This window comes from Anser brachyrhynchus, assembly GCF_964034855.1.
Source record: "Anser brachyrhynchus genome assembly, chromosome: 5".
NCBI lineage: Eukaryota > Metazoa > Chordata > Aves > Anseriformes > Anatidae > Anser > Anser brachyrhynchus.
Genome location: NC_137699.1, coordinates 10386903 through 10399985, shown reverse-complemented (window position 1 = coordinate 10399985; position 13083 = coordinate 10386903). Strand labels below are relative to the sequence as shown.

Genomic DNA, 13083 nt, shown 5'->3' with positions numbered 1-13083 from the left:
CTCACTGTACTTTAGAGATCTGCAGACTGATAGAGTTAATTTATTTTTGACCGCAATTATTTCTGCCAGAAGTTTGGAAAAAATGTAGCATTGTGTAGGAGATAGGCAGTTTAGCCTAGCTTAGTGTTTAAGGCCAAGTTCCCTTCTTATTACTCTGTGTTTTTCTGTTCACTTCTTATTCATCAACTCCCACTTGATGTTTTGTCTGAGAAAGGACTGAGTCAGGACTATGAGATTTGGCCCATACTGACTTGTACAGACAGTTAACAAACGCTTTGAAGTTATCTCAGCCTAATTTTTATTCTGCTGTTCTGCATGTTTCTCACATGGTGGTGGTGGGGGAAGATTTTTTCTTCATTGTTAGAAAGCATCTTGCTTTGAATTTTATTAAACTCTTTGCATTATACTGTAGTGTTCATATCTCTGTTGCAGTCCCTAGAGGGGTTCATTTGAAACTACTGGAATCAGATGAAAAGGACACATTTTGAGACCAGGAAGAGGTTAAACTTGAAAAGTACAAATATATTCTATAAAAAGAAGCTGTTACTATAGTAACTGTTATATTACAAGGTAGATGTGCCACCTGGGAGTTAAAAAGCACTTCTTGAAAAATCCATGTGCCACTTTTTTGTTAGAAAGAGCAGATGGAATATAATGTTTGTTCATTTTATTGAAATACTTTGTACTATTTAATGCAAATAATTAAATTAAATTAATTTTTTTTTTTTTTACTTTCTGTATTTCTTCCACAACTTTGCAAAAGCACTCACATATATTTCAACAGAATTGAGAAAGAACAATTATGTGTAGGAGTGTGGTGACTGCATATCTTGTAGGAACAGAAGAGAGAGTATGAAGGTTGTCTCCAACCACCTCCTTTAATTTAGAAAGCAGTAGGGATAGAAACATAATGGAATTCATCCAGCTAGATTCTTGACCCTCACTGCCCCAGACACTCGCACCATAAAATAGCAGCAGTGCTTGTAGAGTCCAGACACAAAATAAAATAGGATATAATTCTTCCCTCTGCTTCCTTATTTGATTTCCAAATTCCACTCAATAATACTGCTGTATCCTTTGGGATCGTAAGGTAATGGAAGCCTCAACAGGAGGATCAGCAGCGAAGGTCTAATTATCCGCTGTTTTACACTGGTATAAATCTGTTGGCTTTCATTCTTCACAGCTCTAATACGGCTCTATTTTGCTTACACAGCTCAAAACAGCCTTGAACCTGTTAGGTCCAACTATGCTGTATTTTTGCTTGCATAGATTATCCCTGGTAGATGTAGTAATTAAGGCATATTTCACCTTATCCATTTTCAGATGGAAATTTCAAGACCATCTTCAGAGGTGATAACTGTGATAGGATATTATGTCAGGAATCCCTGATTATCGAGCAGCATTCAGAGGGCCGTTGTCAAAAGGATGGGGATAGTGTTTAGAGGACGCTACTACATTTCAAGAGATATAGGAATGCACCTTTTCCACCCTCAGAAACCTACCCTGGATTTAAGTCATCGGCTCCTTGCTTCACTGATATTATTCCTATTGCAGCTGACTATCTAAATAATTTGATTCTCTAGAAAATGGAGGCTAACACTCAGCATTTGTTCATAAGAATCACTGGAATAACTGGTCTTAAAATAATGCAGTGATTGTACATTGAAACTGAGGACAAAACATCTAATAGTTAAGAAACACTTTTTGTGTCAAATACACAGAATCCCTTTCCTAAGTGTAATTTTTAAATGCAATATTTTTCACAAAAATATAATGCCCTATTTTTAAAGGCAAACAAACAAACAAACAAAAAAAGTACTTAGTAAAACTATTCTGCAAGGTAATGAAGTTACTGAGATAACAAGACTGAAGAACTTCAGACATTATTAGATGGCCTTCACGTTGGTAATGAGGGCTGGTTTCAAAAGCACTTTTGTTCACCGGTCCAGTATAGAAAGAATAATTTTGGTTAATGTTTAATTTCTTTCCAGTTTGTTTAACATTCTATGACTTTCTCTTAAAAGCATATTTGAAAAACTTTGGTTTGCTTCACAAGTATTTTTTTAAGTTATTCAAGATAACTAAAATACCTCTTATATTGCCATAGCTTTACCCGTTTTTGTTTTTTTTTTTTTTCTTAAAAAAGTTTAAGATGTTCATTTCTTAGCTGTTCTGAGCAGATTATTTCCCAGTCTTCAGACTGCTTTTACAAGGCCTTGATAGACAATCTGGATTTCAAAAGGTCTTTGTAATATTATTTGAAGTGGAGAAAACCTCTAGGAGGTTCCTTCAGCATTTTGCATTGTTTGACACCCACATACTAGGTCAGCTTCCATCAAAGAAAACTGCAGTGTACGAAAATGATGTTCCTGTGTACAATTGGAATGCCAAATAAGTTTCTCAACCACATCTCTTTTAGCATTGATGGCTGTGCTACTTTCAGATCATTGAAGAGTGCAAAATAAACTTTCACTAAATATTAATGTCTCTGGTAGCATATGCAGGGCCACATTTTCACAAGAGGCTGAAGTCAAGCAGATGTAGCTGACAAAAAGCAGGAAGGTTGTTTTCATCTGTCTTTTCTCAGCTCTTATTGCTGGGGCTATGTAGTCATGTTTGGCATTGATGAAGTAGAGCAGCCTTGAGGCCCCTTAAAATTACCCTTAATTGCAATAATGCCCTAACTTGGCGATCATCAAAGGGTAGTTAGCAATATTGAAGAGCATCTTGGCATGACTATGTCAGAATATTCTCTGCTCACCTTTAATTAAGGTACAAGTGCACTATTTGAAAGTGCGAAGTGGAAGTATCGGATAACTTTTATCCAGAAGTCAAAATGCTTCTATATTTATTGTATTTATTTAGAAGGCAAAATGCATTATTATGACACCTTTGTTTTGTCTGTCAACTGTACTAGTACTTTGACAGTTGAGCTGATTCACCATAAAATACTGACTATGTATCTACAAAATTTTGATGCTAAACTCAAATTGTCGAAGTGTTTGTAGACTTCAATTAAACAGTACAAATTTTATGTTGAACTATGACACTTGTCTCTATTTTTACCCCTTCACAGCTGTAAAATCCTCCTTGACATTGGAAGCACCACAGTCTGGGATTATGGAAATAATTTTAAAAATCAACATTCAAGATCTGTTTTAATATATAAGGCTTATAAGGAACCGTGCGTGCATGTGTATATATAATGTTAACATTTTATTTAATTGATTTCACATAGCTTATATTTCAAGGCTAACGTGCGACTGATTCCTGATTCTTGAGTCCGGCTAAATTTGGTGCAGCTCCTGAAAGACATACACGCGCAATCTAAATGTGCACATGAATCTATGCAGCGCTTTCTATAGCCATCCTAAGGCTGAGTGTATTCAGAAGTTACTCTAGATCTTTTTGGTCAGTGAGTGATCTGAAAAGACAGGGAAGCATTCACAGATATTTTTCCTCAGTTTACAAAGAAGTAAGCAACTCTTTTTAGGTTCTGAATCTTTTAAACAATATTACAGTGGCATTCACATCAGTGCAAGAAGGGCCTAATCCTGAATTCTCATTCAGGATTTTTTCATTCGTAATTCATGTGAAATTCTCAATAACTTCAATAGAATTTAGATCTGAGTGAAGGGTTTACAATGCTCCCTTTAAAGAAGTGATACGTGAAATAGTATTTCTCAAAAACAAATAAATAAAATCAAGACCAAACTATTAAAAAAAAAAAAAAAAAGAAAAGGTGAAAAGGAAATGAAGAAAAATGAGGAAAATACCAGCAATGAAGACTTAGATTAATGCTATCATGTCATGGTAAATGTCCTCTTGAATGTTTTGCCACAGATGCTATTTTAAACTGGTTTTGTTAATAACTTCTTTTTTTTTTTTAATCAGGTTAAACACATTTCTGAAGATCCACCTTGTAAATGCCCTAATAAATTCTGTGTGGAGCGCCTTTCACAAGGAAGATACAGAGTTGGAGAAAAGATCCTCTTCATTAGGGTAAAAGTTTTATTTCTTTTTTTTTTTTTATTTTATAGCAAGTTGCTAGTGTCTTCTACCTTCCCCTTTGGAAATATTTTGGTTTTAACCAACATCAACTCAGTTTTATGATGCTGAATAAAGAAATACAGTGGGTTAACTGACTCATGGAATTATTAGCATTTGGTAGGTCCTTCTAATTCTAGGTCATTGAATTTGCTCTGTCTTTGATCAATGGCAACCAGAAGTCTTACAGAGAAGATGACTTCCTCCCACTTCTGTCTGAAAGAACACCTACTTCATCATCACAGCCTTTCCCCCACTTTGTATTGACTGATAGTATTTGATGGGTCCAGAAAAGGATCAAAGACTTCATGATCCTTGAATTAACAAGTCACAACTAAGACATTGCTAAACTAGGGGGAGCAAAACATTAATGTCCATATTACTTCATGTGATGAGCAGGTATTTCCAAACCCAGTGTTGTATTTCAGACTTCATATGTATTTCAGACTTCATATTAACTCCGATACCAGAATGTAATTGTAAATGTAAATATTTCCTAGCATTAATGTTTGGCTGAATTTAGCACAAATATGTTAGTCAAACTTAATTTTGATCCTCTTTATCTTCTGTATGCATGCTCATGCTAATAATGTGAAAATACTCATCATACGATTTTGTGATAGTGAGGAAAGAATCCGATTCATATTATGCTTCTTTCCATTTTTCTGTTCACATGTGCTGTCCTTGGTAAAGACTGGTTCAAATGATACCTCTTGCTGTCAAAGAACTGTTATCCCTATTTTGCTAAAGACGTGAAACTACAACCTGATAAAACTGAGGATTTAGTACTTCTGAGAACAAAAGTCAGAAGGACTCTTTCCCATCTGTAGAAGTCAAGTTCCCGATTCAACAAAACAGCAGAGTGCTTGCTATGTCATAAACGTATGCTTAATTTACACTGAAGTCAAAATTAGATAAGGGTTTAGGTTGTCCCATGTGTATAAAGTTGAGAACATGTTTAAATACTGTGCTGAAAACGGAAACTCCCAATTAATTCAGTAATAGCTAAGAATGAAGAAGAAATACAGGATTTGTCACAGATAGTTTGAGATTTAACATGCTAGCATAAAGGATTAATAGCTTTTCTGTTTCATAGCCACTGAGACGTCTTTTTAATTCTGCAGTATTTTAGGGTACTGGCTTTACATGACTTTGAAGAAGGTAGTTTCATTAACAAACTAATCTGTAATCTGGAAGAGTTTAACACCTCTGTTTTCTCCCCTTCAATTTTCATTTCAAATAACAATATCAAAATATTTTAAATCTTCTAGTTTTGATAAACTCATTTTTTTTTTCTGCCAGAATGGTGAGCGTCAAATTCCCTTTCGCTGGCTTCTTCATTGTGTAATCTAGTCCAACTCAGATTTTGTTCCAAGTTTGCAAACAAAACACCCTTTTCATATCACGCTACCACATTCCAAAGTAGAATTGTGCCAAAAAATAACAGTAATATAGATTAGACATTGAAATACAGTATTAAAGATCATTCCTACAACATTGATATCAGTGGAAACTTGCCAGGAAGTTCAGTGGGAACAAGCTTATATTAGTAGATTTTGGAAGTCATTTGTCCTGGGTTTTGGTTAGTTTGGATCTCTCTTTGGAACGCTCCACTGGATCGCAGTAAGTTTTGACTCTTCATTCTACGTATTTTTATTGTGTACATGAGTAGATTTATTAGCATCTCTTTGGAATCCTTTGGACATTTCCTTATGAGAAAACACGTTAGAGTTGCATAGCTGACTTCTAATTTTGTTGATATTTGGCACCTTGTTCTGGTGCTGTTGAGATAGTTCCTTCTACCTCCTACATTCTGTGTTCTGTATAGAGTGTGACACAACCAGATACACGCCACTTGTTTATAATCCAGTGGTACAGTTGAGCTGAGACAGTTTTTCCTAACTTCTGTAGATCATTCTGTACCAACTGATGAACATGATCACTTCTGAATGGTGCAGCTAGTCAGCTTCAGGCAGAACTGCAGTGTTCTTTATAACTAATATGATTTTGACGGAGCAGGTTTCTATAGAGGCTTATTCTAGTGCTGGATTGTTCAGAGTTTCTGTGATCTGACAGTGCTGGAGAGCCCAGAGAAAAGTCAAGCGCTCTTTCCTTCATGGAGACTTTCAACCTGTGGCCTTCATTCCAGGCTTTTGTAGTATGGAAGTACCTTTTTCTAGTATGGTTGATCACCAAGCACATTTTAAGCAACTGCCATATCTGCAGCCACAGTAAGTTGGTGGTTTCCTTGGTTTTAGCAGCTGAAATCCAAGTAGTATGCTTTACTGGTATGAAGACTTGAGTCTCACCGTTGTAGTTACCTTGATCATTTTGTTGCAGGTGCCTAAAATTACAGAAAGAATTTCTTAAATGACTATCTGCCCAACCTTGTCCTAAATCCTGCTTTTCATCAATTGTTTCAACTACTAGTGTAAAATTTGCTCAAGTTGTAATTGTTCTCAAAAATAAGATGCTAAGTATCTATGTTGCAAAGGTCCATTTTCCCTTTTATGGGACACTTCTGTACCTTGTAACTATGTTCTTGTATTTATTGCTGTTGATGCCCATATCTCTTTGGAAATGGTATCTAAGCTTCACAATCAATTATTTGTCTGTTCAATCTTTGATCCTACCATTACGCCACGAAGTGGTTTGGGGTACAAGTCTTAATCTTACAAAGTAGTATTGAATTAATAAGCCTGTTTGTAAAAATAAAGAATAACAAGACATGAAAACTTCAGTTGCACAAAGGCATGCTTTTTAAATTGGAAAACTGAGTCACAGATTTTCAACTGTTTATTTCTTGCAGAAGGCAGCAAAGGAGTTATTTACATTAATACATAATTTTTTATTAAGAAATATCAGTCAGGTCATAAAAAAAGGTTATTTTTTAACTATGACTTTCAGTGGCAAGTATTTCAAGCTATCTTGTGGTATAAGGATAAGGATGTATGATTTCTGCAAGCTAGCAAGCTTCTCTCACAAAGATGTATACTGTTGATCCACACCCATAATAAAATTGAAAACGTTGGGTTCTGCAGAATGAAAAACTGTTTCTCTGCAACTGGAGTCAGATTAGGTGGTCTAATGGGTCCTCACTTTCAAGTCTGTCATGTTTCCTGACTTGTGATTGCGCTTTTACTTTTTGACCTTGTTCTTTTAATCATTAATATCAGTTATTTGCTTGTGATAATAATGAAACATTTAATTTGATACTAGTTCTATCTGAATCTAAATCCCAGTAAATGAAAGGCATTATTTTCCTGCTATAGCACCGATGTAGAAGCTTTCTTTTGGGACTCACTATCAATATGTGTGAATGCATATAAGATCACAGGTGGCTGCAAAGAGCATGGCAGTGTTCTGCCCCTCTATTGCCCATTTTTAGTGAGAAAAACGCACTCATGTAAGCACACTTGACTCCAAAACATCCAGGTAGAGACAATACACCACTTAAGTACGGAAAAATGGAAAGCAGATGGATTATACAGTTGTCAAGACTCAGTCACCTGCTTTTCCAGACCAAATAAGTAATTCATATTCACAGCTCTAACTGTGCTTTTTGGGTTTGGGTATTTCTTCAGCACTTGGCTCTTTTGTCTTGCTTATTTGAAGGATTATAATAGTTTTTCTGCTTTGCCAAGGCCCTCTCACTTCTAATCTTCACAACAGTTTATCTTTCTAGCACAGTAATTCCTTCCCTAGAGCTTTATCCATATCAGATAGCTTTCAGTGGTGTTTAAGATGTCAAAAGCATTGGTGGATCAGGACTTCATCAGGATCACTGGACTTCAAGGACAGTGAAAGTCATTTGCCTCTTCTTTGAGCTTTGAATCCGAGTCCTCTACTGCTATTAGACAAACATACTAATTGTCAACTCAAGGTTAACTGCTTGAGATGCTGTGAAAGTCACGTCTGAAGTCCAGCCCTAATTTATACCCAGATGTAAGTTGTTTTGTTTGTTTGTGTTTTGTTTTGTTTTGTTTTTCTGTTTTGTTTGGAGATGTTCTCGCAGTGGATGGGTGGACTTTTTTTTTTTTTAAACCATGTGCCAGTTCCTATGCCACAGCTTGACCCTCCCTGAGTATTTGTTGTGTTTCATCCTTATTCTTGCAAGTGAACACTGAATTCTTTCAACCTTCTCAGTTGTTAATTAGTAATTAGTTACGAAATAATTATATAAGAAAATTCTCAATACTTTCAATAAAGCTGGGTAACTGAGCTAGATAAATATGTGAAGTGTTATAGATCTCATTGTTTCAGTTTTTTTTTCCTCCCTAGAATGCTGAGTATATAAAAATAGAGCAAATTACATAAATCCTCTCCTATTTTCCTTCACTTTTTGGGAAGATGTTCTGCTGACTCAACTGTCCTTTTATATAAAAGGTACTGGATCACCATCTGCATATCTGAGTGCACAGATAGACTGCTACTCAACTCAGCCATGAGTTTACAGACAAAAATTACTTTGCAACATGAAAAACTCTTTATAATTCTTTGTTAAGAATTACAGGTTGCGATCCATAGGTTTATATTGAAAGCAATAGGAGGAAGTATTTCCCTTTTGTTCAGTTATTTACTTCTTGTGCTTCTGCTTCATAGATTAATCTTTTTGTAAGATTCCATTTTGAACTTAACAGCTGTCAATACATTTTCCATTAAGGATGAGACAGCAGTTAGTGTTCACCGCTGGAAGCTAGTAATCCTGATATATTGGAACTGGAGATGCAGCTATTTGTAGCGTTACTCTTAAATGAGGTTAGCACCGAGTTTTCTATGCTCTTGTATAAACCTTTTGCCTTCCCTTGCTGAAGTAAAAAGGATCTTGTATTACTGTAATGTGAACACTATTTAATGCAGTCAATGCAAGCACATCTAACTTTTATAGGACTATGCTGCAATGATTTACAAGCTGAGTGAGAGTTGATATTCTTCACTATAGCTATAGACAAGTAGTAGACAATGCTAATTAAAAAATTAACTGAATCTTTAAGGTATCTATTGTGTACAGTATGCTTTTACAGCATATTGTAACGTAACTTATGCTACCATTTAGAGAAGTGAAAATAAGTGAGGCTTATGTGGTGTCAGTAAACCAAAGTTTCTGCACAGTTCATTAGAAATTCTCATTGAACATGTAGGATTCAGACATAAAAGTGCATTTTTTATCTCTTGCAGTATTCTTTAGCTTTAGGGTAATGTTCTTAAGGAACTTGAAGCTTTCATGGGGATTTCCACCTAGCCTTTATATATTGAGTAGGGATGATGGTTTTAAATCGAATTGTACTGGCCATGGTTTAACAAAAATGTTACGTAGGCTTTTTTATTTCTTTTACTTTGCCATTCTCTTATCAGTGTGAAATGAATGTTTTTTCCTCCTGTTGCATCCAGTATCGCTTTGTGTGCAGCTTAAATTATTCATTTAATGGCAAAGTTTTACTCACACAGGAAATGCTATTGATTACAAAAGCGTATTGCATTGCAATCAATTTCTTCTGATTGAAGTAAAAACTTTTCCCCCGTGAGGATAGTCAAGCCAGGAAACAAGTTGACCAAGGGAGTTGTGCAGTCACCATCTATGGTGTTTTCTATAAGCCAACTAGTTAAAGCCCTAAGCTACCTGATCTGACCTTATAGCTGACCCTGCTTTAAGCAGAGGGTTAGACTAGGTGACTTCCTGAGCTCCTGTCCAATCTGAATTGTTGTATCTCTTATCAGATAGGACTAGAGCCACGTCAGTATTTTAAATCAAGATCATGGGAACAGACTCAGGTATCCAGAGTATAAATGCTAATAATTCTACTGGAAAAAATAGAGTTCACATTTTTTACTGCAAATGTAGGTAAAGCCTGTCTTGCTTGCTAAAAACGGTTTGTGTTTACTGTGTTTTATAAATGCCAAATCCTTATGAAATTTATAATTTTAGTTTAAAGTTAAGTTCTGTCACACCTCAGTGGCAACATGCAAGATACATGTCAAGTAGTTTTTACCATATGGGCAGCAGTATTTTGTCCCCTGTGTTCAATGGATTTGTCCTCTATGCTGCTTCTAATTCTGACCAATAGAAAAGTAGAAAATGATATTTGTCCAAATGCTCTTCACTACAGTGAAATATAAAATGTCATATTTTAATGAGAATATGGCTTGTATACCAATTAGTTTTTCGACCAGTATTCCATCTGGATGTATTTTTTTTTTTTTGCTTTGACAGAAGTTGTGAGATGTCCACTAAAGAGACTATGATGACCATGGGGCTATGCTGAGTGTCGGTTTTCGTTTTCTTCTTTTTTTTTTTTTACCTCCCCCTCTTCAAAAGTGAATATTGTTCTTAGAATCTGAGTGCTGTATTCATGTCACCTAGGTTTGATGACTACAGCATTTTTTCTAATGGTGAGGAACACACAGTACTTCTCTATTTCTATTACATTTATTAACTGGATTGTAAATCAATTTACAGAATTACATGGCTTTTTATATTACATGTTTCTTGGACTAAAATTTTTAAAAATACATTGTCTATTTCACATTTTTCTTTTAGTTTAAATTTTGGGGGAAGTTTTTTGTTTTTAATGATGCTATTTCCTAAGATTCTGTCTGAAGATGTTATGTTCAAACACTTAAAACAACTTGAGCTGCAAATGCATGGATCAATGGGAATTGAGTCTTTTTTCAAAACCTAAAAAAAGTATTTATCAAGAATAAACCTTTGTGGTGCCTTTCGTTTACCCATAATAGTCACGTCCTTGAATTATTTATTAACCTATCTAGAAGCCAAAGGCTATGAAAGTCTCATGATAAATATAGTATGTCTATTTTATATATGCAATTGTAATAATACTGTTTGCATAGAATGAACAATTCTCCTTAAGAACAGATTTTTAGATTTTATGTCATTAAAAATTAATATTTTCATTTGAAATGTAATTTGCAGTTAATAGTTTAGAACAGTATTAATATTTACTAATTAACTTAATAAACTTAATTTAATATTTCAAAAAACTGTGGTAAATCTTGCTCACAGTAAAAGGAAATTAAGGAAAGAGACTGAGGGCATCTGCCTGCAAATTTGATTATAAATATATAAATATAATTATATGATTATAAATATATAATATTTGTTCTTATATGATGACAAATTTCCTATTCAAGCTGTTTGTGCTAAGCATAAAGTTTATGATCAAAATACATTAACATATTAAAATGTAGGTCTTAGTTCTCCCTGGGTAACTGTCAGACACTGGACTAACCACATGAAGTTTAACAAACCCCATGAAGTTTAACAAAATCAAGTGCCGGGTCCTGCACCTGGGACGGGGCAACCCTGGCTATACGTGCAGACTGGGCGACGAGATGCTGGAGAGCAGCCCCGCAGAGAGGGGTCTGGGGGTTGTGGTTGACGACAAGCTGAATATGAGCCAGCAGTGTGCCCTGGCAGCCAGGAGGGCCAGCCGTATCCTGGGGTGCATCAAGCACGGCATCGCTAGTAGGTCAAGGGAAGTGATTGCCCTGCTCTGCTCTGCGCTGGTGCGGCCTCACCTCGAGTACTGTGTGCAGTGCTGGGCACCACAGTACAAAAAGGACGTGAAACTGTTGGAGAGTGTCCAGAGGAGGCCTGCAAAGATGGTGAAGGGCCTAGAGGGGAAGACATATGAGGAGCGGCTGAGGTCACTGGGCCTGTTCAGCCTGGAGAAGAGGAGGCTGAGGGGGGACCTCATCGGAGTCTACAGCTTCCTTGTGAGTGGGAGTAGAGGGGCAGGGGACCTATTCTCCGTAGACACCAGTGATAGGACCCGTGTGAATGGTGTTAAGCTGAGGCAGGGGAAGTTTAGGCTGGACTTCAGGAAGAGGTTCTTCACCGAGAAGAAGTGTGGTTGCACACTGGAACAGGCTCCCCAGGGAAGCAGTCACTGCACCAAGCCTGTCTGAATTTAAGAAGTGTTTGGCCTGTGCACTTAGTCACATGGTCTAAACTTTTGGACAGACCTGTGGGGTGCCAGGAGTTGGACTTGATGATCCTTACGGGTCCCTTCCAACTCGGGATATTCTATGATTCTATGATTCTAAATCTTATGTCTTACTCTCTGCTTGAACGTGCAACCTCTTTTTATGCCAGAAATGGAAATAGTTGCAGCAAATGGCTACCCCAGTTCACAAGGGACCGAAATTATGCTTCTGTGGCTCCTGTTCAAATCAAGAGAAACTGGAAGTGCTTAACCATGGCCAACATTTGAGCCTAACTTTATTTTCTGTGTTTTTGATTTTTTTTTTCTTGATACTAGAAGTAGCATTTTTGACTCAAAATCCATTTGTATACTTTGTACATCAATTAACAAATTCTCACTGAAGTTATTTTCTAAATAGCTTTACTCTTTTAGCAATGGAACATTAAAAATACTATAATTACTGCCCTTTCATCGTTATGAAGTCTTTATTAATTATTGCCAATGCTACAAAACAAAGTGACAACTTAAGGAGACAGACATAAGCTGGTAGACAAACACTGAAGTCAGTCACAGCCCATAGAAGCCAAAGGATAAAAATTCTCACTTCTCCAAAGGTGGAATTTGGAGCTAAATTTGGATATGGATTATTTGGATATTAAAATATGTACCCAGTGCCATTATTTCACCTTTCCTGAAAACAACTTTTTTTTTTAATATTTTTTTACATAGATCCAGAAGTGCTTTTTCCTGACTGTCTTGCAAAAATGAACAATATTATTGAGTTATATATGCATATGAAAACAAGTTTTCCAATACGTTATGAATGGGGAGTGAAAAGGCAAATACACAAATTTCTTTAACTAATAACCTTTTTTTTTTTTTCCATCTTCATCTTGTTTTGTGGTCTCATTGCATTGAGACCTAGTCTGTGTAAAAATTATCTAAAAGATTTTTTTTTTTTAAAAAAAAAAAGGTTGTTAACTCTTTAATGGAAATTTGGGATCATCTCTTCTATTTTTTTTTTTGTCATTAATTTTTGAAAGGCAGCAAAACAAGAAGCATCTGGTGCTGTATTAAATACAGTAAATGTTTT

General features: G+C 35.8%; 1 protein-coding gene across 8 annotated transcripts in view; it reads left to right on the top strand.

Moving 5' to 3' along the window:
- GAS2 (growth arrest specific 2) overlaps positions 1–13083 on the top strand; it is a 92839-nt gene that overhangs the window by 50518 nt on the left and 29238 nt on the right. For all 8 annotated transcript variants that reach the window (XM_080593108.1, XM_080593103.1, XM_080593107.1 and 5 more), the window contains one exon: positions 3895–4002. In XM_080593108.1, coding sequence (XP_080449234.1) covers positions 3895–4002 — 108 coding nt within the window. The remainder of the gene's footprint in view (positions 1–3894; positions 4003–13083) is intronic.